This window comes from Cyprinodon variegatus, unplaced genomic scaffold, assembly GCF_000732505.1.
Source record: "Cyprinodon variegatus isolate N-32 unplaced genomic scaffold, C_variegatus-1.0 Scaffold238, whole genome shotgun sequence".
NCBI lineage: Eukaryota > Metazoa > Chordata > Actinopteri > Cyprinodontiformes > Cyprinodontidae > Cyprinodon > Cyprinodon variegatus.
Genome location: NW_015150691.1, coordinates 1 through 22,440, shown reverse-complemented (window position 1 = coordinate 22,440; position 22,440 = coordinate 1). Strand labels below are relative to the sequence as shown.

Below are 22,440 nucleotides of genomic sequence, written 5' to 3'. Positions count from 1 at the left end.
GGAATCTCACTATACATCAGCCAATCTCATCCTCCCCTCTCTCATGACAAGGCGCGCACGATTCCTATCATGAAAAAAAGGTTCATTGTGCGACCTAACGGGGTGTCTGCAATGGTAACTGCGTTATAGTTTCAGTCAAAGTAATTAGTTAGATTACTCGTTACTAAAACAAGGTAACGCCATTACTCTCATCACTGCTTCCAGGTTTTTTCATTTGTTGCCCTCTGCTGCCCTCTTGTGTTCTCCTTTCCCCATAGCTCATATTTTTGTTTCTGCTCTGTCCTCACCTGTTCCCAATTTTCTCATTACAGTAGCCCTCTCTTTGTCTTAGTCTCCTTTAAAAGCCCTCTCTTTTCAGTTCCTCTTTGCTGGGTCCTCGTCTTACTTCGTCAATCTTCCTCCAACTTGTCTCTCTGAGCCTTCCTCCTGGTTATTCTATTTCCCCTGATGACTCCATGGTTTCTGGCTTGTTTTTTTGACTTTGTTTTCATTTTTTGGATATTGGATTCTTGGTTGCCTGCTTGTTTGGACTGTTTTTCAATACTCTTCATTAAATCAACTAAAAATTCCCCTCTGCCTGCCTGCCCCCGCTTGGGTCCTCAATCCACAAACAAACCCTGACACATTTGATTTTACAACTGTCAGAGGAATACACAACACCACAGTTGAAAATAACAAAACAAAAACACCTCCTTTTTTTGTACTTTAAAAGTTGAAGTCAATGAGTGAGTTTGCTTTATTACTGTATGAAAAAGACACCCTGGAGTTCTTATATTGACCACAAAAACATGTAACCTTTTTTTTGTTGTTTCCCAAAATAATCTTGATATTTGTTAAAAGTTCTACTTAAACACATACTTCTCAAAATGTGGTTTCCATGTTTAGGTTGACCCAGTCAACTAAGAATTTGAACAGACATTTCTCAAAATGTTTTAATCGATGCAAATAAATTACCGTAATTGGTAAAGTGGCTTAATGTCAATGAAATTCAATTCAGTACAGATAATTTACTATGCCCCAATTAACATTGATCAACTTGAGGCACTTTGTAAAATAACAATTGTAATGGAGCAATGTCTCCATTACATTATAACCATAAAATCAGATTAAACTGGATATGTTTTAATTAGATCCTAGTTTTAACACCATGCAGTTAAAGTCCCTTCATGATGCCAAACAGTTTAAAGTGTTTATATACATCTTTTGGTATACAGACATTTGCATTTGGAGAGTGATTTGGCAACAATCCCTCCTCCTGAGTAATAACAGTGGAAAGGTATGATTTAACAGAAAGAGACCTCTGGCTGAACCATGCAGAGTGTGAGGCTAAATGTATCAAAATGAAAGACTTTGTATGTCTTGCACAGAAATGTGATTTTCTGTAGCAATGTTTCTTGAAAATTCATTTGATACTTTTGGAAGGCCTGTGCTGTTATTCTCAAGAATAAAAATAAAGATTATGATTGTCAGGGCCAAAGCAAATGCAGAGAGACATCGTGATGAGAGCAGTGCAGGTCCCATATTTCTAGGCTTTGGCACCGAACTACAACCCCCTGAGAGTGAGGGCTTATCAGAGATTACTTAACAACTTTGAGAGTAGAGAGGATGGAACAAGCTCTTTGCAGTCCTGCATAAACACATTTTAACACGGCGGCAGGCTTGTCCTGCAGGAAGGATCAAACAGTCACAATCTTGCAAAATGTATTAATTGAAGAATGAAACAGCATTCAGCTTCAGCTTTTATCTATGCTATAGAGGTCAGTACGAAGAGGAGGAGCCAAACAGTTATGATTGTGTGTGGTTCTTCCACACACTACTCAGGCCACTGTTTGCTAAAACAAATAATTATTATTGTGTTTTTGGTTATAGTGTGGGGAAACTGTCAGCAATGTTGCTTTGCAGAAAGGCATTAGTGTAAATTCGGTATCCCCCAAAGATTCCTGTTTTTTTTGTTCTCTCTTTATTTGTATTACCCTGTCATAGATGGAAAAACTTCATGGAGTGAAAATGACTGCTTCAAATGGGCAACAGCCTACCAGAAAAACTGCAATGAAAAGTGAAATATAGGCAACAGATATTATGAAGGATTATGTCATGTGTTTATAAACTTTAATAGATACAATAAACAACATCAAACACATTTTCTCAATACACTTTAGGTGATAAATAATTTTGGGAATATGGTCTAAGGATCATTTTTATTGTATATGTATAATCTTACTTTTACTTTTTCTTTAGAGAGCGTTCTGACCAGCGGGCTCACTGTGTGGTGTGGAGGCTGTAGCGCCTCAGACTGAAAGAAGGTGAGAAGAGTGGTGAGAACTGCAGAGAGGATCACCTGGGCTCCTCTACCCTCCATTAAAGACATTTCATCCCAGCGCTAGTCTAGAGAGCTGTTCTTAACTAAATTTATTTTTGTTTACACTTGTGTATACAAAATGACAAAATAAAGTCTTTTCTCTTGATTGTATTGGGGCTAGGCTGCACAGTGGCACAGTTTGTAGCACTGTTGCCTTGCAGCAACCATGGCCCAGGGTCTGGAGTTTGTATGTTCTCCCTGTGCATGCGTGGGTTCTCTCCGGGTACTCCAACTTCCTTCTAAAGTCTGAAAACATGACTTTTAGGTCAATTTGCCTCTCTAAATTACCCTTAGGTGCATGTGCATGGTTGTGACTCTGTGATGCCCTGCGATAAATAGACAAGCAGCACAGTCTATTGCGTCTTACATCCATAGACTGAGATAGGCACTGGTCCCACCGCGACCCTGACGGAAAAAGCGGGAGAAGGATGATGACTGGAACTATTTTTATTATGATAAGCCAAGATAGTATCTCATAATTATTAGATATTATGTGATTATTATGATTTAACTTATTAATTTCATTATTATGATTTAGCTATCACATTATTTGGGGCTAAGTCAAGATAGTATATCATAATTATGTTGAAACTATCTCATTATTATGATTAAGCTATCTCATTATTGTGACTTAGCTGGCTGATAATTATAATATCTAATTATGATAGCTAAATCATGGTTATGAGATGCCAGTTTTGTTTCCATGGTGCTTTCATAGTGCTTCCATAGTACCTAAATACTGAACTAAATTAAACTCTGTAATAGAACAACACTGCTAGGTTAATCTATTTTAGCCTATAACGATGCAAATAACTTTAAAGTGACTTTATTTCTTCATTATCAGCACCAGCTGTGCATGTCCACTGCTCTTTTCCTTTGGCTGCTTGAGAAGGAGGTGAGGAGGAGAGCAGTGGCAGTTCTACACCAAATGTACCAGGGGGCCAGGAGGGGGCCAGCGTGCTTTCGTGGTGTTGAACAGAAAAGCATGAAATAAAAAACAGGGCAAAGGATTCAAATATATTAATATAGCTGCATGAAGTGAAATTTCAATTAGGTTTAATTAAAATTCTATGTGCTTTTAGGTCAATATACATTCAGAATTTAGGAATTTTACTTATTTTTTACTTAATTTCAGTTAGATTTAGTGTTTTCTATAAAATCTGAATTAGAATTCAAGAAAAAACTGATAAATTCAAATATAAAACAATAAAACAATTTAAAAGCAGTGACTCTTTTTCATAGAAACTTGTTGTCTATCTTTAAGAACCGCTCAAAATAAGTCCAATGAAATAGTGTCTGACATCTTGAGCTCAGACTGGAGCTGATTCCACGCTGTAGGAGCAAACACACTGAACGCTTTCTTTCCTTTATCAGTTCGAACACAAGGAACATGTAGAAGAATAAAGAAATGGGAGTGTAAAAAATTTTATTTACTAGAACTACCAGTCTATGCAAAAGAGAGTTTAAGCATGTTGTTGTTAGTCCAAGGAGAGATTTATATATTAGGATCATCAAATGATTGTTTCTCCGAACTCTTAAAGGAGGCCAATCAGCTTTTGCATACAAATCACAATGATATATCATTAGATCATCATTAGAATTTCTTTGAGTATTATGTCTTTAGTAGAGGGGCCAGGACATGATATACAGGGGCACTGGCCCCCCTTGGTCCCTGTCTGGAACCGCCCATGCAGGAAAGGAGGAGAAGGAGGAGAGGAGGAGGGAGGAACGGTTTAAATGGTAAGGTTTTTAAATTGACGGGGGTCATTTGGACTGTTTGCTTTGGGAGTACCTCGTCGACGCCCATCTTCTCCAGACTCCAGCTCTTTCCAAATCCGAACTTCTTTCCCGTTATGTGAGTATTTAACTAACAGCGGAGGGATACCACGGTGAACGAATGAAGCGCACCTGTCCGACACTAACAACTCAAGTATTTAATTTTATTTCATTGCGACTTTTTTTGCTTCGCATGCATCAGGTTAGATTTAATTAGCCTATTTAATTGTGAAAGAAAAACGTTTGTAAGTCAACTGAAGACAAAATATGACGTTAAACATGTTAGTTATTGTGGGTAGTTGATTAACATTATTTTCGGGCCAGCTTATATAGTGCTTCTTAATTTGTGCACAGCTGCCTTTCTTTTTATTTCACTTCTTCCTAATGATAAAGTATTATCTGGCCTGAAAGAAGTGTATTTAAAAAGGAAGTTCAATCAATATCTCAGTGAAAGCAGGACTCTCACCACAAATGGCGTTTCTAATTTCCTAATATGGTCCTATTAAGTTGCTTGTTTGACGAGGATGTTTAACTTTGAAGCTGAGATGCAGAATGTAAAGGAAAACCAGAAAGACTCATACCACTGACTCAGTTTTGCATAAACCTGTCTTTTTTTGTTTGTTTGTTTGTTTTTTTGTCCTTTTTTTATCTGTATAACCTAAAATGAGGTAATGAGAGAATTTTATTAAAGAAAATTGTAGAAACATCAGTTTTATGTTTCCTTTGTATTGAATTTCTACTTTCTTTCTATCAGTAAGGAAGTTGTTTTCTCCAAAGGGGATATAATGTTTGGCCTTAGCAGTAGTAACTATACTGTCTCACAATTTAATAAGCATTAAAAAAAATTCTGTAAAGTGTTTACCGGTAGACTATATGCCTGATTCCATAACATTTAATCTTGTGATCCTATATTTATCCTGGCAATCCATTAAGCTTAAGGGTTTATTTGTTTAATAATAACAGAATGTTTGTGAACTTTTTATGATAGGAAATGAGAAACATCATTTCTTGACCCCTAAGGTCAAATTCCCCCAACCAGAAATATTAAGGTCATAAAGTCTCCAGGGCAGCATCTTCAATAGTTTATTATCATTATTTACACAGGAATATTTCTATTGCATGTTTGATTCAAATTAGTTTGCACAGTTGGGAATTGTATAGCAAGACAAATAATCGGGCCAGATTCATAAATAACTTTATTGTCTTTATACTGAATACTGAGGATTTTACACAGTATTACTAAAAGTATTGGGTCACATCAAAAAATTAATTAGTTTACATTTGAAATGACGTCATGGCTTCATGTGTTTATGATTTTGTGTGGCCTCCTCAACTCTATGGAACACCTTTGGCGTAAATTGGATCAGATGCTGCTATTCTGATTTTCTCCTCTTTTTATTAACAGACTCACCTGTAACCCTTAAAGAAGAGGTTTACTGAACAGTTAAAGTTAGTAATGTGAGAACAGCCCTGTAGATTATGAACAGGATCTCATCAAAGTTCATGTATGTTTCAAAGTAGGAAGACAAATTCTTCTGGCAATGTAGTGCACATTAGTTATAAGATTAGAATGATTTCATTTGCTCACCTATTTATTCAGCTGTAAAAATTTTCATGACAAAGTATACCGGTAGTTCTTTTTGTCTCGTGTTTTTAGTTGGTTTGGTATTCACCTGTCAGAATCACTTATGATGGCTGTGCTGAAGGTGCAGAAACAGTGTTGACCCAACACCCTGAATGAACAACGGCTTGACCGAGGTATTAAAATAAATTACGTAAGAGGAAAGCTTAAAGAGCACGAGGAAGAACATCTTAATTTCAAAAACATCCTTTAAACACGGGGGTGGGGCAGGAAAGACTGTTTACTTTTATCTGCAGACCATCAAAGTATCAGCTGATTTCCCCATCACCCCCCAACCCATTCAAACTCTTTCACAGGCTTGACAGGTTGATAGAGGATTTTTTGCTTTTTTTTTTTTTGTTCTGTTGGTTAGCTTATTTTAATCCCAGGAAAGTGTTAATACGTCATCATAGAACAGCAAGGGGCTGTTTTATTGCTCAGTTCCCACTTAGTTTGTTCAAGTCTTGGTGAACAAAACGGATAAGAAGTTACCCAATGAATTACATTTACAGTTGACCCTAGTTAATCTGGTAAATTCACATTGTAAAGTTCATTTAATTAATATAGAAATATGATTTGGTGAGCTTTTTGGCAAACTATTTAATAAACAATCACTTTAATCATTGGTTTGCCCAGGGATTTAAAAAGAAATACCTATGTTTGCATGTTAAGGCCTTGGTAATTGAAAGTTGCAAGTTTGAGAGGAAGCTTTCTCTAAAACATTGTTGTCATCATGTTTTGATTTATATAAACTAGAATTTGATGGCTGTAAAAGGCTGTTAAAAAGCCTCCAGGTCGTTTTTATGCCCATATCATGTTGATTCGTTCAGCTTCAGGGATGGAAACATGATGGAACAAAAGATCAAGAATCACTGACATTGTGGAGCGATAACAAGATTTAAACATTAAAATACTTAAATAAATACTTTTGGAGAACTATTTACCAGTTCAGTGCTTCCACCTGTTCTATTTCTACGTCTCTTTACGCCTCTAACAGGTTTTACCCCAGGACTGTCCTGCATGAAGCTCTATCCGTTTTCCCCATCAACTTTATTACGTGCTAACTGCATTATGCTGCCATGTTACACAGTGGCGATGGTAGTGTTAGTTTTTGTCTACAGGTTGTGTGAAAGGTAACATCGGATACCATCTTTAGTTAGACAAGCTACTTTAGTCCAAGCCAGCAAGAAGCTCCTCCTTGCTCAACTGTCACAGTAGACACCTGTATGCCTTCGCTTTTAAGTAAGACTTTTGCATTCCAAGCAGAGCAGTCGATGTGATGCAGCTACTCTAGTTTGTTGTACATTTCCTTCCTCTGCAGGTTCCTCTAAAAGCCAGACACTTGTTCATAATTTAGCCAGTGACTGTTTCACTTTAGAAATGAATTCCAACGGGGCCCCATGTTAAGCATGGCTGTTAAAATCCCCTCTGCCTCGCTGCCTTGCTGTTATCATTTTGCAGTAAACGACAAAGCCGGCAAGAGACATACTATTCCCTATATGGGCTTTGTTTGGGAGTTCACTTGCCTTGCTGTTTAGGTCCACAGAAAAGAGCCCTGCATCAGAGAAGGGGGCCTTATATGGTCATCTCAGCACGAGACTGCAGCTTCCCTAAGCAGGAGACTGAGGGAGAGATATGGAGGGACAGGGGGAAAAAAATGCAGGTTCTTAAATTTAACAGGGACTTAATGTTTCAGGAGAATAACCCATCACTTAGTATGAGTTCATTGGATTGTTGTTCATTTATAAAGCTGTTGACACAGTGTTGTGAAGTTAATGAAAATACATTTCCCAGCCTCAGTCCTTATGTCTGCAGCTGAGAAGGGGAATTGTTTGTTCGTTTCCCGTGTGACGTGTGGGGTCGAGAGGGAGATGGAGGTCTGTGAGAATGGCTGCCTTCTACAACTCCCTAATGGGGAGAGGACGTTTTAAATAAGGCAGTTTTACTAGCTTACAGGGATTTGGAAATGTATTCATATTTATTATATTTCTCACATTTTGCACATGACATGTTTTTCATTTTACAAATATTGATCTGAAAAGGGATTTGCATTTGTATTTAATACTTTGTACTATCTATTGCTGCAATTGCATTAGGAATTCATTTGTTTGCACACAAAAAAATAATAATAACACTTCTTGGTGAGACAGACAGGATGGAGAGCATTCGCTTTAATTAGTTTGGTCCCAAGCTCTCTATTTTAACTATGGCTGTAATGCTCAGGGTCGTTAACTTGCTGGAAGGCGACCCTCCAGCCCAGTCTCATAGCTTTAATATATTGTTTTTCAGACTTACTCTATATGTAACTTTATCAGTCATCAACTCTCCCCAGCTTCCCTGTTCCCTGTCAAAGAAACTTATTTCCACAGAATGGTCATCAAAATAATGACTAAAAAAAAGTTAAATGTTGGTCTTATATGAGCAGAGCACATTATTTCACATACTTACCGTCCTCCCTACCGTGGTTTGTAAGGGAGGCTCTCTTAAGGCTCTCTTCACAGCAAGGATTTCAAATTCCAGCCTTCAAGGGCTGATGTCCTATAGTTTTCCAACTTGAGCCTTAACTCCTGAACCAAATGGAAGAATTGTCCTTTTGGAGCCATATTGGGGGGAAAGTCTTATTATTGACACATTATATCATCAAGGTGTTGTTAAGCAGAGACACAGGTAAAAGTTGCAGGACTCTGGCCTCAAGGACAGGAGTTTCACCCCTGAAAAATACTCAACTAGAGGTTCCTCTGTCAATCTAGCTGTGAGTCTCTGCTGCTCCAGAAGTTTCTCTGATTAATTCTCTGCTCGGTTTAAATGGATTTTAGACTTTGTTGTGTTGCAGCAGTTGTCATTGAAGCGTTGCGCTGGATTATATTGAAGTATGAGATTAATTTGCCTTGAATATAAATCCAGATTACACAGGGATCTATTACACAAAATTTCAATAGCAATCCCTTGTTTTCCTTAACATTAACTGTTGCATGACTGTTGCCATCTCTCTTTCTAAACATCCCCTTCCCTAATTCTTTTCACCAGCTGGCCCTCCACCATTAGCCAAGATGTCCAAGACGGCCCCGTCAGAGGACGAAAAGTTCCTCTTTGTCGATAAGGACCTCTTCAACAGCCCTATGGCTCAGGCCGACTGGTCAGCCAAGAAGTTGGTGTGGATCCCCTCAGAGAAGCATGGCTTTGAGGCAGCGAGCATCAAGGAGGAGCATGGGGACGAGGTGCTGGTGGAGCTGGCTGATAACGGCAAGAAAATAACTGTTAACAAGGACGACATCCAGAAGATGAACCCTCCCAAGTTCAGCAAGGTGGAGGACATGGCAGAGCTTACTTGCCTTAACGAAGCCTCTGTGTTGCACAATCTACGTGAGAGGTACTTCTCTGGGCTCATTTATGTAAGTATGCTTCTGCAAAGCATGCAGAAATATTATTGATCATACATATCCAAACCTTGCCCTGAATTAAGTAGATTCTAAAATCTCACATAACTATATTTTTTCACTAAATGTATTTTCTCACTAATCATTACCCTGGCAGCTAAAAGTCAAAACATAGACATGTTTTCAAAATGTTTCTTTCTCCTGACAGACATACTCTGGCCTGTTCTGTGTGGTGGTGAACCCCTATAAAATGCTGCCCATTTACTCTGAGAAGATCATTGACATGTACAAAGGGAAGAAACGACATGAAGTCCCCCCTCATATCTATGCTATAGCTGATAATGCCTACAGAAACATGATGCAAGGTAGGATTTCTCCTCCGGTTGGTTCACCTTCTGTCTCTACTTTTAAACTACTTCAGTGAGTTGAGGATCTGATTGGCTGTTTTGCTTTTGATTCGCTCTTTTGATTTTCCTCTGTAGTTGCTTGATGCGGTCAGTGGATAATAATGTAGGTAAAACTATTAACTATTCAAACTTATAGAATTTTCTGCTAGTTTTGTAGTTTCAGTACAAATAAGCTGGGGTTTTTGACCTCCTGTTTGGGATTAGAATTTAGCTTTAGTTTTGCCTGCTGATGTTCAAAATCACCATGGACTTGTCAGAGGGATCTGACTTTCTCTAGAATAGTAATATGATTGCCTTTTTCAGCTGCTGTCAAAGAGGTGATGACTGTGGCCTTGGCAGAATCGTGCTTACAGTAAATGGCTCTTAGCTTCACGACAGCTCATTTCCCAGAGAATCTGTTTCCAGTGGGGTTTATGCTACTTGATTTGATGTTGACATGAGGACATTTTCTCAAAGGAGTTGACATCTGGATCAAAAGATGGGTGGGGGGCATTAAGCATTTCCTTTTTGAGATACCTCTCTTCCTTGTTCAGCTTGACTTTTTTTTTGTTCCCCCCTCTTTTGTTCCATGTTAATCCCGGAGGTTTTATTTTTATTTCTACTGCAGGAAATGTCCTCCAAAATGGAAGTGAGAATCTTCAAGACATGAGTATTTGGGAAAATTTCCTTAATTTTACCTGCTTTTTTTGAAGTGTCCAAAGTTATGTTCTGTGTAAATTCAGAGCCAATTAATATTAAAGTGTATGAGTTGAATGATTATTCAGCAGAGCAATTGACTATATAAGCCATGGGGTAAATTACCTTTAGCAAACAAAGGCCAAAAGCTAATATTCTGTATTAATGGAACGTGCAAAATGTATGCACCTAAGATCATACCGTACATATGTTTTTTGGGTGGGGTTTCTGCTGTCACATTTTAGAATTTATAGCTAAAACCTTTTTTTGTTTTCTTTTTTTTAATTAGTGATTAAAAACAAATATATATTCAAAATATTACATCTACTGAACATCACAAGTGCTGAAGCCAATTCCTTAAGCAGATATTGCTTTCTCTTCTGACACAATAAGAAATGTTACACAAGTCTCAAAACAAAAAGAAACATTTACTTATTAATCAATGTGTATGCCCCTTATGTGATCTCAATGTATGGCTGCTAAATGCATTAATGATTTGGCCAACACAAGCATACATTAATTGATAAAAGAAAAAAATATATACGCCAATATCTGCCAGAAATTTGGGTCAGACTAAATTTTTATTCTAAGGAACAGAATGTCTGGATTTATATAGTTTCTCCACATGTCCATCATGTAATTATGTATTGGAATACATAATTTGATTAGACATGTGGAACAAGTACAAATGTTTGCCAATATTATCATGGTTCCGGGCAAGAATTGTAAAAGATTGGGATTCTTTTTGTTAATATGGAATTTGAGAAACCGTATCTGCTTATCCAAAACTCCCTCAAGCAAACCAGTGCACAGGATGTCAGTGTTTACCTCTATAGCTACAGTTTGCAAATATGTGCTTTCAAGTAAACAAGAAAAGGGGTGGATTGACTAATATATATGCTGATGTTTTGCTTAAATGTCTTCAGCTTATCCTGTGCACAAGAACCATTACAGCTCAAAGCTGTTTTTGAGTCGATCACACAAAATCACACTTAAAGCCGCGGGAGTGTTTTACGCAATGCTTTTGCTTCAGACTAAATTTTTTTCAGGCCTACAAAATATTGCATAAAAAGTTTACATGTATTAGGCTTTTTGACCGCCTCTTTGGATTGGATATTTTAAAGAAGAGCTGCTCCAAAAATGTTTTCATTGTAATCTGTATCATTTCTTAAGAGTAACAGTCCACGGTGAAATGCAACTGCAAATCTTAGAAAACCAAGTCCAGTGGATATTTTTTGAATTTTTACGGGATGACATTAAAAATATTTAAGCTGATGATTTACATTGGAGTTGGATACTGAAAGCAGGCTTAAATTGGAAGGTAGCTGGACTTTCACAAGTTTCGACACCTGCAGGAGTCATTGTTATTTCTGTTGGCTAGCACCAGAGCAAACTCGGTTAAAGCTCAGTTAAGCAGCATGGAGGTCCATCCTCCTGCACACATTCCAAGTCAGATGCAAATAAAATGGCCGCCCTATATTCTTCTAGATTGTTGGAGGCTTTTGTTGTGCACGGGCTCTCTGATTGGTCTTTTAAATCATAATGGGATTGCTTATGTAACTTCTTGGAAGCAGTTCCATGACTGAATTGTACATGCTTGGAAGCTGAAACCACAATCCTCCCCCTGTGTTTGGTGATGGCTTTTCTCTTTTCACCAAGATGGCTTCCTTGACCCCTCTTCTTCAAACCGTCTGTCCTCTCTGTCCAAAATCTGAACAGTCTCGTCTTTAGAAGTGTGTTGTTGTTTTTGAGGTGCAAGTTCACAGCTGAATCCCACCCAGAGCTGTTTGCTCTCCTCAGAAGCGACGGGCGTCCAACTCAACTAAACACCAATTTAAAAAAGGGGAGAAAAAAAAAAAACTTGTCAATTACGAGGTAGAGCTATGAGAAGAGTGCTGCAGTTCTTTGTTTTGGCCACAGGAGGCAGTATCATTAGAAAACTCCATAGTGCCTATTTAATAAACATGTTGACTCAAGAATATTAACAAGCACCTGACTTAATTGTATGGATCTATTTTTCTTCCCATTTAAAAAAAAATCCTTAGAGAAATAGTTTTTCCTTTTTGATAACCATCAATGTTTGTCATGATTTGTGTAGACTTGGTGTCTAAAAATATTAGAAAACAACCTCAAAGCTACAAAGCTTTGACCTTTTTTATTTGTAAAATTTTGTAAAGGTTAAAATCAAGACTTGCCACCTATAAAATGCGTATGCGTGGTGCAAGTTTATATGGTAATCACGTTGGGTGTATTTCCCATGAAGTTCTAACTAATGGAGCAGGAGGTTTCACACTGAATGGTCTAAGCAGGAACATTGCTGATGATGGAGTCCAAATGATTCTTAACTGCAGCAAATTCAAATAACGCTTGTAACCTTTGGAATGGTCTGTCTCCCACTTGGCTGAGATCCCAGTCCTCTGAAATTTTTCTCAAGTCTTTGATGTTCTGAAGACAGCAAAAGTGAAAGTCTCACATGGGAAATGTGGTCCCACTGCAGCAGAACACCATGTTATTATGAGATCCCAATATATTTACAGATGTAGGAATCTTTTTCTGCAACCTCGCTGCCCCCCTTTAGGTTTGTTCTAAGCGAGCGGTGTTTTTGGATAATGTACAAAAGCCCACATATCTTGCCATCTCATGTTCTCTCTGCCTCTGCCTTAATTAGGAAGTTAAGAGAAGGAAACAGCTGTATGTTTTGTGAATGCATGTGAGGAATGGAGGGAAGTGGCCAAAGTCGAGTCAGCGCTGAGAAACGATGTCTGCTCTTGCTTACAGTTCAGCGAAGGCTGCAGATTATCACGTGTTGGGGACGCATCTGAAAAGAAGCTCTTAGTTTTTGACGTAGAACTGGGTTTGAAGGAGCTAAATCACATCAATAATTTTTACAATAAAACAAAATATCTATCACTCATACTAGTTACTTTAACCTCCCCTACAGTGGCAGGAAGATAGGGATGCAGTTACTGTTCCATCTTACTCGGACTTAAGGTGTTAACAAGATCATTTTTTACAAAGATTGTAACAATTATTTGTTTTTAGATTAAGTTATTTTGTTTGTTAAAAATCAAGATATTTGGTTTGTACTGTTCCTCCTTAATCTTTGGGTCAATACATTAATCTCTTTTTGATCTCATTTGGTGCTGTGCACTAATCGAACCGCAATGTGTCATAAATGGGACTGGATTTTAATGGATTCAACAGAGTTTTAAAATTTTTGATTTGGCTTAAAATGAATTTATAGTTTGTAAATATTTTGATACTGTAATAATAGAAAAAAAAAAGGTTCAAATAAAGCTAAAAATAAAATTCACAATTTTGATACACAAGGAAATAACCGTTTTACCATAGCTCATGGAAGGCTGAGTTCGATGTCACAGCCACGCCGAGGTTTGTTTACCAACACATCCCATGACATTAAATGGATTCTCTCCGAGCACACCAACGAGGCCAGATATCACGTATAGAAACAATAAAACGGTAAAAGAAAGGGAACATTTCTGAAAGTTCCCTGGAGTGACTGTTCTATTGAATTACTCATGAAAGTGCATCTAGAAATCATTCCTGAGGTCGCAAAGTCAGCTGAAGCTCGAGAGGCCACACACGCCTCATTTATGCTTAACGTTCACTGAAAGTAAACAGACAGTAGCAAAAACAGGCCTCTGTGGAAGAACTTAAGGATTAAAAGAAATAACACTGCTGGCCAAAAAGAATGCAGACTAATCCTACATTTCCTATAAAACATGTTAAAGACCTTAAAAACAATGAGAAAAATATCTATTTGACTGTCTGAGACAATGGTGGAACTTTTTATATCTGGTTTATAATGAACACATTTCACAAAGGGAACATCATGATATATAGACATCATAGACACGGTGGTGGTAACATGATGATCTGGGTCCGCTTTACTGATTTAGGATGTTAATGACTTGAAGCTGATCCATTCTGCTCTCTACCAGAAGGTCCTGAGGAAGAATATCGCATCCTCTGATCCTGACCTTATTATCAGTCATTCTAGTATTCTGAAAGCCCTTTAAAAGATTCTTTGCAAACAAAAGAAAAATTAGGGGTTTTGTCAAAGTTTGATTTTAAATCTGAGTGAAATGTTTTAATTGATTCATTTTAAATAGGCTGTTTTTCTGTTTCTACAATATTTGTATTGACTAAGTTTACCTTGGTGCGTATGTCCCTCTGTATGAGCTTATTATACTTTTGTAACATGCCTTGTGATGTTTATTGTGAGTAAGCTCTATGTACATAAACTGAGTAAAACTGAAACAATTAAGTGTGAACAAAAAGCAAAAACAACAAATGCCCAAATAGTTTCTCACAGCATCATAAGTTCCGTTGATTTACTATATAAATAAACTGAAATGAATTAAAAGCTGCCCTCCCCGCTGGTCTGTAAACCCCACATAGCAATTAGGGTTTTTTTTTTGGATTTAAGCTCTTTTGCAGATTATTTTGGATTTAATTCTTTAAAATTGTGAATAAGTCATCATAAGTTTATTTTCTTTCTTCCTGCAGATCGTGAGGATCAGTCCATTCTCTGCACGTAAGTGAATCGACCTTCTCCAAATTTCTCTCTAATGCTCTTGTCTGTGTGATCTGTGACTTTGTATTTATTACTCAGACATATGTCACAGAATAGTTGCGTTATGCAGATTTAAGCCAGATCTAATTCTGATATATATTATAGCTTATCCAAGAAAGAAATCCATGCCTCTTTTCCTGAGTATTTAAGCTAATAGACTTTCTGGGAGAGCTGTGTCCTCGCTCTTCTCAAAGGGATTCAGTCAGGAAGTGTGTCCTTAACTCTGATTGGAGAACCAGATTAGCTCTCAAAATGTTTTGACTCAGCCTTGTTTATTTGTGCGGAAAGAATTATTGAGGATTTTGACTTGATGCTGGGACATCCAGGGGTAGCCTGACACATTGGCTTTATTAGATTGTTGGATTTTTCTGAACCTTGTTTGGTTTATACAATTTAGACTGAAGTTGACTAGAAGGGTTTATCATTCCATTACTTATTAAAACTGAACGCCCTATCTAATATTTGTCCATTTTCATTACAGGTATGTTACATTTAAGTAAGACAAGAAAAAGGAGCTGGAATAATGAAATAAACAGATTATTTCAGTATTTCTGCACATCTAGTTTTTCTCTCTTTAAATTAACCTCTGATCTGATTGCATCATTTTATTTATCAAGACAAAAACGTCTCTGAATAGTTGAACTGAATCAGCTGAGAAAAGGCTTTCCCCATTTGAACTCTTAATTTACAGCAACCAGGATGCAGCAAATGGTTTCCATCAAACTATTTCCTCAACGATTAGGCTTCCTTATCAGAGGGAAGCTAGAACAGTTTGGATAGATCTACGGTAGTAGCTGAGGAGCAAAGCTGTTTGATGCTAATGAGGGACATTTTTGATGAAGTGTGAATTAAAAAGGTTTTGTAAGAAATATTGATAGAGAAAACTGATATAGCTGTTAAGACATGCCCTCTCTAAAAAAATTATGTTAATTTAATCATTGTGGTTTCTTAGACTCATCGGACCTCTGACTGAAATCTCATAAAGGCCAGAATGAGTTTCACTGTTTTTTTGGCTTTTTTTTTTTAGATCTCCTCCTGGATAATTTAATAAGTTCTTGTCAGAATTCTGACATATTAAGTAGAAATATATAACATAGGATTTGTTTTTGTTTTTTATAAAATGTTTTGTATTTTAGCATTTGTTAGGAGATATCAGAACTTGTAGTGGGATCAAACATCCAGAGTTATTTCATTCAGATGTTTCATTCCTGCTAAACTTTATTTTTAACAAAAATATGCATTTTCAAACTGCATAGATATTGTCATCAAACTGCTTTAAATATTTACTAAAATGCTCCTGATTTCATGAGCATGTTGCGCATTAATTAGCTGTTTATACCGCTCTTGGACTCCATCCCACCCTCCGTTCTGGATGCTGCAGGTCAGCCTCTTTTTGTCCCTCAGAAGGCCTGATGGAAATGAAGTAATCAAAGCAGGCAGACTTTGAGTTTGAATATATTGAAAATCATAAAGTTGTAGTGGAAATCAAGCTAGATGGGCAGAACGGTTGATGACCAGGAGGAAAATCTTTGGGGCATTTTAATTTGTGTTCACATCCGTCTGCAGCCTCAGTCTGGAGGTTGTATGTCCTTACTCAGCCTAAACATGACAGCACCGCTAGGATTTGGCAGCTCAAAGAGGAATCTAACACTCAGAGCTTCCCATGCCTTTTAAGGACACCTGACCAAGCTTGTACGTCTGCTCTGTCCGATGGCTCTGGGATCAATCAGCTTGAGTCATATATCCAAGTTTGTTGTCTGGAGGGAAAGAATTTGTCTGTGTTGCTTTGTAAAAGTATTTGAATTACTTTAAATGGTGCAGTGGCCCAAAACATAGGTTTGAGGGATCTGACAGCCTCCCCATAGACTCATAAGAGGTTTAATAGCTTTGTTACTGATTCTTCTGTCTTTTCACAAAGTCTGGCATGCTTATAGAAACTCCCTACTCTTTCCCATGCAGCTGGATGAATTGAAACCCAGAAGAGTGTAAATATAAGGCTGCAATTAGCCTGTTGGAATAAGATGTAAGCGGGTGTGCATGCAAACATTTGATCCTGTATGGACCAGAGAAAACCCTGAAAAGATCCAAACACCTGATTTTGTCTTAAAAATCATTAAATCTATGTGATGATTAAAAGCATTACACTTTATAGGCACAATCCCCATAATAATTAAACTAAACGTCTGCACATTTACCTCCAGCTCTCTGTTTTAACATTAAATCAAGGGACTGAAATAACTGGGAGGGGGAAGTCCAAGGCCAGTGGAGTTTTCAGATTTAAAAAAATTCAGCATTATTAAAAGGATGATATTACATAACAGCAAGTGTGATTTTACTTTAGGTCAGGTGTTGAAGTTATCTCTACAGCACATGATTTCATCAATTAAACTGCGCTGTTGAACTGTGAACAGAAGTCCTGTCAGTGCTGTTTAGCTTCATGTTGCTCTCTTTCTCTCTCTCTTCCTCTCTGAATCACTTCAACCTTTCCTTCTTTCTCCTTCTCCTCAGTGGAGAATCTGGCGCTGGGAAAACGGAGAACACAAAGAAGGTCATCCAGTATCTGGCTGTTGTGGCCTCGTCTCACAAGGGCAAGAAGGACAGCAGTGCTGTAGGTATCTGTGTGAAAACCTCATGTTAGGATCTGTCAGCCAGTTCCCTTGCTCTTAAGCAAAAATCTGCCCCGTTTAATTCTGTATATTTCCTTTAAATAGCAGCAATCAGGATCACAGTTTGCCTACGTGAGTAAAAGGGGAATGCCTGGAGTGTGTGTTTATTTTTTTTCGTGTGCCATTTGTGTGTTTAGTTAAAAGTGCATGGAGTTAGTGTCACCAAGTTGCCCAAGAAGGACTTCATCTACATCCAGGGTGTCCAATTGTCTTAAGTTAGACTGTGTTTCTCTCAGCATTCATCACTAGTTAAAGCTGATTTCTCTGAACAGGCTCCTCGCTGGAATGAAATGTTGGCACAGCTTCCTGAAAATCATGGACAAATTAGTCCTTGCATTTTAAGTCCAACTGCACCTTTTTACTCTGGCGACTAGCTTGTTCAGAAAGCATAATGATCAGTAGAGGTATGATACACAGTGATGGACGTGCCCCTTTTTCTACCTTGTGACCAGACTGGCAGCTTCGTACATCCTTTCACTGCCACTGGAGATAAAACCAAGCTCTCTGTGGCAGGGAAAGGTTCTCTCACAGATCATCGAGCACAGTGTGAGCATGCCCATCTCCTGTTGTTTGTCTGTCCAAAGCTGACCTTCCTTTGACTCATACATTCATAACCTTACCTGTCAGGTGCACAGGAGGGGTGCACAGATTCCTCTTCTGTTGCAGGGTTGTTGTTTTTTTTATCTCTTTTTAGATTTGCTGCTTCCTTACAGTGCTTATGTATAACATGTAGTCAAAAAAAGACAACAAACATGTGGAAACAAATAGTAAATTTAAGTTATTTAAGCAGAAAAAGTAGAGACCTTTTACACGTGGCTGTTTATGTCACAGTTTCTCAAGAATTCTCTAACAGATAAAGTAATCCACATATGCTATGAATAATCAGATTCTGGACCGATTCGTTTTGACTTTTAGTGATAAAGGGTAGAAATATGGACACCTTTGCTCAAAGGTACTGATGGGTTAAACGCATCATCTTGATACAGGTATCAAGATGATAGGTGCATTTGTTTTTCAGGTCCGATTTTTAACCAGTTTTTTACTCAAAAATGTCTTCAGTACTTGAAGGACCTTGGAGCCTCTTCTTTTGAATCAGATCTTCAGATCTTTTCTATGGTCACAGTCACACCTGCCATGTTTGGTCTGCTTTAAACCTGTCAGAGTTCTTTATCACTCTCGGTCTGGACCTTTTTGTATCTTTGGAAATTCACACAAGCTAACCCTGGTCCAGAGCAAACAACCAGAGATCTACTTTGTCAAGTTGTCTCGATTCCAAATGGATTCTGGTGTGGTTAGTTTCTGCTCTGAATTTGAACTGGTTTGATCTGACCCAACCTCACAAGCCTCCATATCAATTAATGTGATACTGTCTGTTTCTTGGCAACAGAGCTGTAAGCATGCTGTTTTGAGGCTTGGAAGACAAATTCCAAAATAGGAACTAAAACATCTTACAATCTGCTTTAAATGAGCTGCCTGTAATAATTTTTGCAGCTCTAATAATGCGGAAAAATATGCAGAACAGGGGTGCTTCAAGAAAGACTTCCTAAGTAGTTTTCCTCCATGAACGGATCTGTGCCCTCTCTCTTGTTATTTCTGTCCAACTGGATCAACAATTGTCTTGAGATTCTTATCAAGAATTTCCAGAGACAGATTTTTCCATTTATCCTCCCTTTGACAGTAAAATATGGCCCCAAACCATGATGTTCCCCTCTCCTAACCTGATTGCTGCTTCACCTTTGGGTCAAAATATTGTGCTAAATTTTTTTTCTTCAGTACTAGGTCTGTCACCACATTAGAGTATACTGTTGTTTTACGAGTAAAGAAATGTGCCCGCCTACACTGTTTTCTTTTCTGAGACTGACTCCTCAGACCATCTGGTGTGAGCCTACGTTCTAGTGAAATTCTCACTTTAACATTTAGAAATATGGCTTTAGCAATTCTATTAGTAGGTTTTGCAGTAACTAGGTTGTGAAGCTCTTGGTTGTACCTATCATTACAGGCTCTTCATGTTTTAGGACTAAACCAGATATGTTAAATTGTATTAGTAGGTAGAAGTAATGTTTTGAGACTTTCTTTATGTGTCCATTTCTCAGTCATTTGTTTTATTACACATTGCTTAATTGATGAGCTGGAGTGGTTTTTATAATTTGTGTGTGGGTCTCTTGGTTTTTACTGATATCTGGCTTGCATTTCATTTCCATAACATTCCAATTAGATGTTTAACTGTGGAGAAAATATCATTTCTTTATACTTATTTCCCAACCCAATTTATATATATTTTTTTTTTGGTTATTTGACATTTTCAAGGTAAGGTTATTTATTTATTTACTACTGATCTGAAACACCCTCTTGGTTGTTTAGAATAAATATTTTCTGGGTATTCTTCCTTCTCTTTTTTTGTTTCTTTCCAATCTGCCAGTTTCAGGCCTTTTTCCTCCAAGTCTGCTGCTTATCTATCTTCTCAAAAGTTTGTATTTTCTTTTTATGAGATCATTTTCCTTATGTTTCCACCTTGCTGTGCTCTGTCTTCTTTCCTTTGTTTTCCAGTTATCCTGAACTCTGAACTGCCCCTCATCAGTGGGTCTGTATTTTGTTTTGCCTCATTTGGTAGAAACAATTTTTTTTTTTACTCAAAAAGCAAAAAAGTAAATCTGAAATGTATTTGAAATATGATAAGTCCATGTTTAGAAGGATAATGTGACGATGTAATCTCTTCTAAAATATAAGTAGATGTTTTAATCACATTATTCTTTTACAATATGTTTTGATTACTAACCAAGTAATCATCTATTTGACAAGGTTCAGAGCTGCTCTTTTTGCTGTTCTTTTGTTTTCCTCCTGTTCTCCTCCAGACTTTAGATCATTTACACTGTGGGTGTTTTTAAGTGAGAAAGTTTATGTAGAAATCTACTACCTCAAACCTTGATGCAGACAAAAACAGCCTCTTTGATCAGGAGGATTAGCTGGATTCGAAGTGATGAGCTGTCGTCCTCGGTTAGACGGACGGTCATTCAGCCTCTCTGCAGTCTGCAGGAAGAAAATTACATATCGAGAATAGATATTTTGGAAAGAATTTAGGTTTTACCAAACCTCATTAGAATAATTTTGGTTCTGTGGAGTTATGCCACCATCTAACTCTGACTATAAAATGCATAATTTGTTGTAAATCTATTAGGGCTTATTTTATTCATTCTTCTTTCTTTTAACCCACATCATTGTGGTAAAAAAAAAAAAATACCTTTATACCTTTTAACACCACCTTTTACAGCTTAAAAGCAATATTTCTTTTGTATATTACTTTGTTCATTAGGGCGAGCTGGAAAAGCAGCTCCTTCAGGCTAATCCGATCCTGGAGGCCTTTGGAAATGCCAAGACCATCAAAAATGACAACTCCTCTCGATTTGTGAGTTTGAGGTTTAAAGTGCAAGAATCTGTTTCATTTACTGTTTTTTTTTCTCTCTTTAAAAAAAATTCCTGCTTTTTTTTTTTTTTTTTACCAACCTGCTCTCCTTCTCAGGGAAAATTCATCCGCATAAACTTTGATGTGACGGGCTACATCGTTGGAGCTAACATTGAGACTTGTATCCTTATTGTTTCTGAAATGGTAAATCCTACAGTTCAGGCTATTCTGGTAGTAAGTCCACCTGCAGTGTCATCATAATACTGTCCCAACGATAGCTGGGAGACGGAGTCTAACAGATGTATTCATATCCCTTAAATATATATTTCTTCTTTTGTTTGTTATAACCACAAACTTTATATTTTATGATATTTTGTTCACTGTCTAAAATTTATGTGTAAAAAAATCTCCACCTTTTTGAAAATTAAGCTGTTCTGTAAAGGCCTCTAAAGGTTTTTTTGAAATAAAAAGCATAATGTTGACCATAAAAAAAATGATCTAAAGTTTTTGCTGGCTGCAGAGTGTTCCTTAACTGGCGGCTGCTCTCAGATCTGCTGGAGAAGTCCCGATGCATCCGACAAGCAAAGACGGAGAGAGCTTTTCACATCTTCTACTACATGATTGCTGGAGCTAAAGACAAACTGAGAGGTAAGATGATTGTCAGAACATGTATAATATATATATAATATTACTGAAAAGGGGACAGATGGTCATACAAGTACGGGGGGAAACAAGCATAGTTTGAAAACATCAGAGCAAAGAAGAGGGGTTTGAAAGAGCTTTCAATTAAAGATACATTATGTAAGTTTTAACTGAAAAATATCTTTAAAATAGCCTTATTTTTTTTACCCTTTCCAACTATAAAGTTGATTAATGAGCAGACTGGCACCTTAGTAGTTCGGCACCGATTCATCTATAAGTTTGTATTTTATTTCCCGCATTTACTTCAGGTCGAAAGTTCCTGCAATGTTTGCGCTGATGTCATGGATTTTATGGATACTCATAAGAACCAGCATGCGTCAGAACTCAGAAAACAATGCCAACTCTACGTAAAGTAGAAAAAAAAGTTAAATAAAGAAAAAAAACATAAGCACGAGCTACGAGAACTAGCAGAAGACCACTGCAGTTCTGTGTTTTGGCCAAAGGTGGCAATATCATTTGTAAACTCCATAATACCTCAAAGTTGTTTTTTTGTTGTTGTTTGTTTTTGACTACTGTTCTTATTCTATCATCAGAGGACCTTCTGCTGGAACCCTTCAGTAACTATCGCTTCCTGAGTGCGGGCCATGTTCAGATTGCTGGGCAGCAAGATGATGAGTTATACGAGGAGACCATGGAGGCAATGGACATCATGGGTTTCACTGAGGAGGAAAGAACTGGTATCACTAAATTACTCACTTATTTTGAGTCGCATTTCTGTTAGTTTGATTGCAAAATCCTGCTATTTTTACCTGTTACATACAGGGCTGGGTGATATAGCTGAAAATGTATCTCAATAAATGTCCTAGAGATCAATTGATATAGATAACTATTGATTAGTGTTTTGTTAACCTATTTGAATT

General features: G+C 37.4%; 1 protein-coding gene across 2 annotated transcripts; it reads left to right on the top strand.

Moving 5' to 3' along the window:
• Nucleotides 1-4,086: 4,086 nt before the first annotated feature.
• On the top strand, nucleotides 4,087-22,339 carry LOC107089093 (myosin-11-like). Of its 2 annotated transcripts, none has more exons than XM_015381654.1 (9): nucleotides 4,087-4,214; nucleotides 8,784-9,148; nucleotides 9,342-9,498; nucleotides 14,746-14,773; nucleotides 17,321-17,420; nucleotides 20,789-20,881; nucleotides 20,996-21,059; nucleotides 21,428-21,526; nucleotides 22,114-22,339. In XM_015381654.1, the coding sequence occupies exons 2-9, from the start codon at nucleotides 8,807-8,809 to the stop codon at nucleotides 22,299-22,301; spliced, it is 1,071 nt and encodes a 356-aa protein (XP_015237140.1). In that variant the 5' UTR covers nucleotides 4,087-4,214; nucleotides 8,784-8,806; the 3' UTR covers nucleotides 22,302-22,339. The 2 variants fall into 2 exon arrangements, with proteins under 2 accessions (XP_015237140.1, XP_015237141.1); XM_015381655.1 differs by lacking the exon at nucleotides 4,087-4,214 and adding an exon at nucleotides 4,216-4,289.
• Nucleotides 22,340-22,440: the final 101 nt, after the last annotated feature.

What these genes read in the sequence shown, in the direction of transcription:
- LOC107089093 (XM_015381654.1), top strand. Translation starts at nt 8,807, where the DNA reads ATGTCCAAGACGGCCCCGTCAGAGGACGAAAAGTTCCTCTTTGTCGAT. An exon ending in GATCAGTCCATTCTCTGCAC is followed by an intron (nt 14,774 to 17,320) that starts GTAAGTGAATCG and finishes CCTTCTCCTCAG; the next exon opens with TGGAGAATCTGGCGCTGGGA. An exon ending in AGCTAAAGACAAACTGAGAG is followed by an intron (nt 21,527 to 22,113) that starts GTAAGATGATTG and finishes TTCTATCATCAG; the next exon opens with AGGACCTTCTGCTGGAACCC.